At 48.9% G+C, this 1,927-nt stretch overlaps 1 protein-coding gene across 1 annotated transcript in view; it reads right to left on the minus strand.

Annotated features, from left to right (window-relative positions):
- Otoa (otoancorin) overlaps positions 1-1,927 on the minus strand; it is an 82,144-nt gene that overhangs the window by 40,837 nt on the left and 39,380 nt on the right. Inside the window, exon 12 of the mRNA XM_005351171.2 lies at positions 1,448-1,571. Within this exon, the coding sequence (XP_005351228.1) occupies positions 1,448-1,571 (124 nt within the window). The remainder of the gene's footprint in view (positions 1-1,447; positions 1,572-1,927) is intronic.

A 1,927-nucleotide genomic window follows, 5' to 3' on the forward strand; every position in this document is an offset into this window, starting at 1 on the left:
CACCCCCACCTCACCCCATGTCTAATTGCTTTTGTCTTTCTTCTTGGCCAAAGGTGTCTCTCTCTCCGGTCAAAAATTGCAACGATTTTCTTATTTTTGCTTGAGCTTAAGAATTTTTCCTTGAGCATGAAAATAGATCTTGGCAAATAGATGGCCATGGTGGGAGAGGCCAAATGTAGCCAGGTATTTGGAATTATGTGTGAATAGCTGCTGCCTTTACAAAGACTTCCTTTTAATGGTGTTGTAATGTGGTGGTTCTAATTGCTTAATTAAGAAAAGAGCGATCTGAAATTTAAATGGGAAAAACAGAAATAAAAGGCTAGATATTAGGTAACACAGGCTTGAAATCCAAGTACTCAGGTGGCTGAGGCAGGAGGACAGGAAATTCACGGCCAGCCAGGGACCCATAACTAGACTTTACTGAAAATAAACAAACAAACAAACAAACTGAGAGAGAAAGGGATAGGGGAGTGGGGTGGGGTAGCCATCTGCATTTGCTAATTTGACCTGGAGCTCCATGAATAACACTCTTTCAGGGCTCCTCATCCTGCCTTCACTGGGATCATCTGGAGGCTTTCATTTCTTTCATTCATTCATTCATTCATTCATTCTTTCATTCATGGCGAAGTGGGTCGCTCTTGTACCACAGCACTCATGTGGCAGCCAGGGAACAGCTTGCAGGGTCAGTTCTCTGCTGCCACCTTGTGGCTTCCGGGGATCAAACTTGCATTTTCAGCTTGGCCCTTGCCCTGGCGGCTGTTCTTTGCCCCTCCGATTCTCAGGGTTAAACTTAAGGACCCACACAATGTATGCAAGGATTCTACCACTGAGCTACATCCCTAAACCATTTCCATGGTTTTGGTTTTGTTTTGTTTTTTGTTTTTTTTTTGTTGTTGTTGTTGTTGTTTTTAATTTTGAGACAACGTCTTAGTCAGGCTGACCTGAATTTGTGACATTCCTTCAGACTACCAAGCAGCTTGGACCACAGGTCTGTGCCACCGTCCTGGAAACTTATTTAGACATCTGGCATGCCCAGGCCATGTCCCTAGACCAATAACATCAGTCCCTGGCATGGCACCTGACAGAGCCTTTACTCCTGTGAAGCCCCTTGACCTCCAATTGCATCATCTGTCCTTCAGCCGCTCGTCCGCGTGCATTACCAGCCTCACCCTGGACCTTGGAGCAGATCTGCCCTCAAGATCCCCGGGCTGTGCTCAGTACAGATGCTGAGATTCCCAGACCACCATTCATTTTGGTTGGCCAAGGGTGTTCTGAATGTGTTTCAACACACACATCCACGTTTTCTCTACACTGTTTTTTGTAATTACTTCCTTATGTTCCTCTCCTCCAGAACTAACGATGCCATCTGCCAGGTTGGACTCGAAGGCCAGGCAAACTGGTGAAACTGAGGCCGAGGAGGTCCCAGGGGCCCGCCTCTCATCTGTACCTTCTGGATGTCAGCCTGGAAGCCCTGGAGGTGGCTGCATTTGAGCATCTGGTGGAGAAGGACTTGGGCCAGGGTGGGGTCCAGCAGCTCCAGATCATCATAGAAGCAAACCAACAGCCCCAACCTGTGTGAGAAGATAAGGGAGGCTGTGGGGTTGCTCAGGGCCGAGCACAGTTCAGACCATGAAAGTCATGTCCTCACAATGACCCTCACTCACCTGCTTCGTCCTGTGCCCCCTACCTGGATCCTTACCTTATCTCAACAACCCCACAGACTAGTTTTCTTTAGACCCTGACACGGGTTGAATGTGGAATGTCACCCCCAGGCTCACGTATTTGAATGCCTGGTCCCCAGCTGGTGGCAATGATGGCTGGAGGAGGTGGGAGCAGACAGACAGTGGAGGAGGTGGCTCACAAGGAGCAGACAGTGGAGGGGGTGGCTTTCTGGGAGCAGACAGACAGTGGAGGGGGTGGCTCTCTG

The sequence above is a fragment of the Microtus ochrogaster genome, chromosome 8 (genome assembly GCF_000317375.1).
Source record: "Microtus ochrogaster isolate Prairie Vole_2 chromosome 8, MicOch1.0, whole genome shotgun sequence".
In the NCBI taxonomy this organism is placed as follows: Eukaryota; Metazoa; Chordata; class Mammalia; order Rodentia; family Cricetidae; genus Microtus; species Microtus ochrogaster.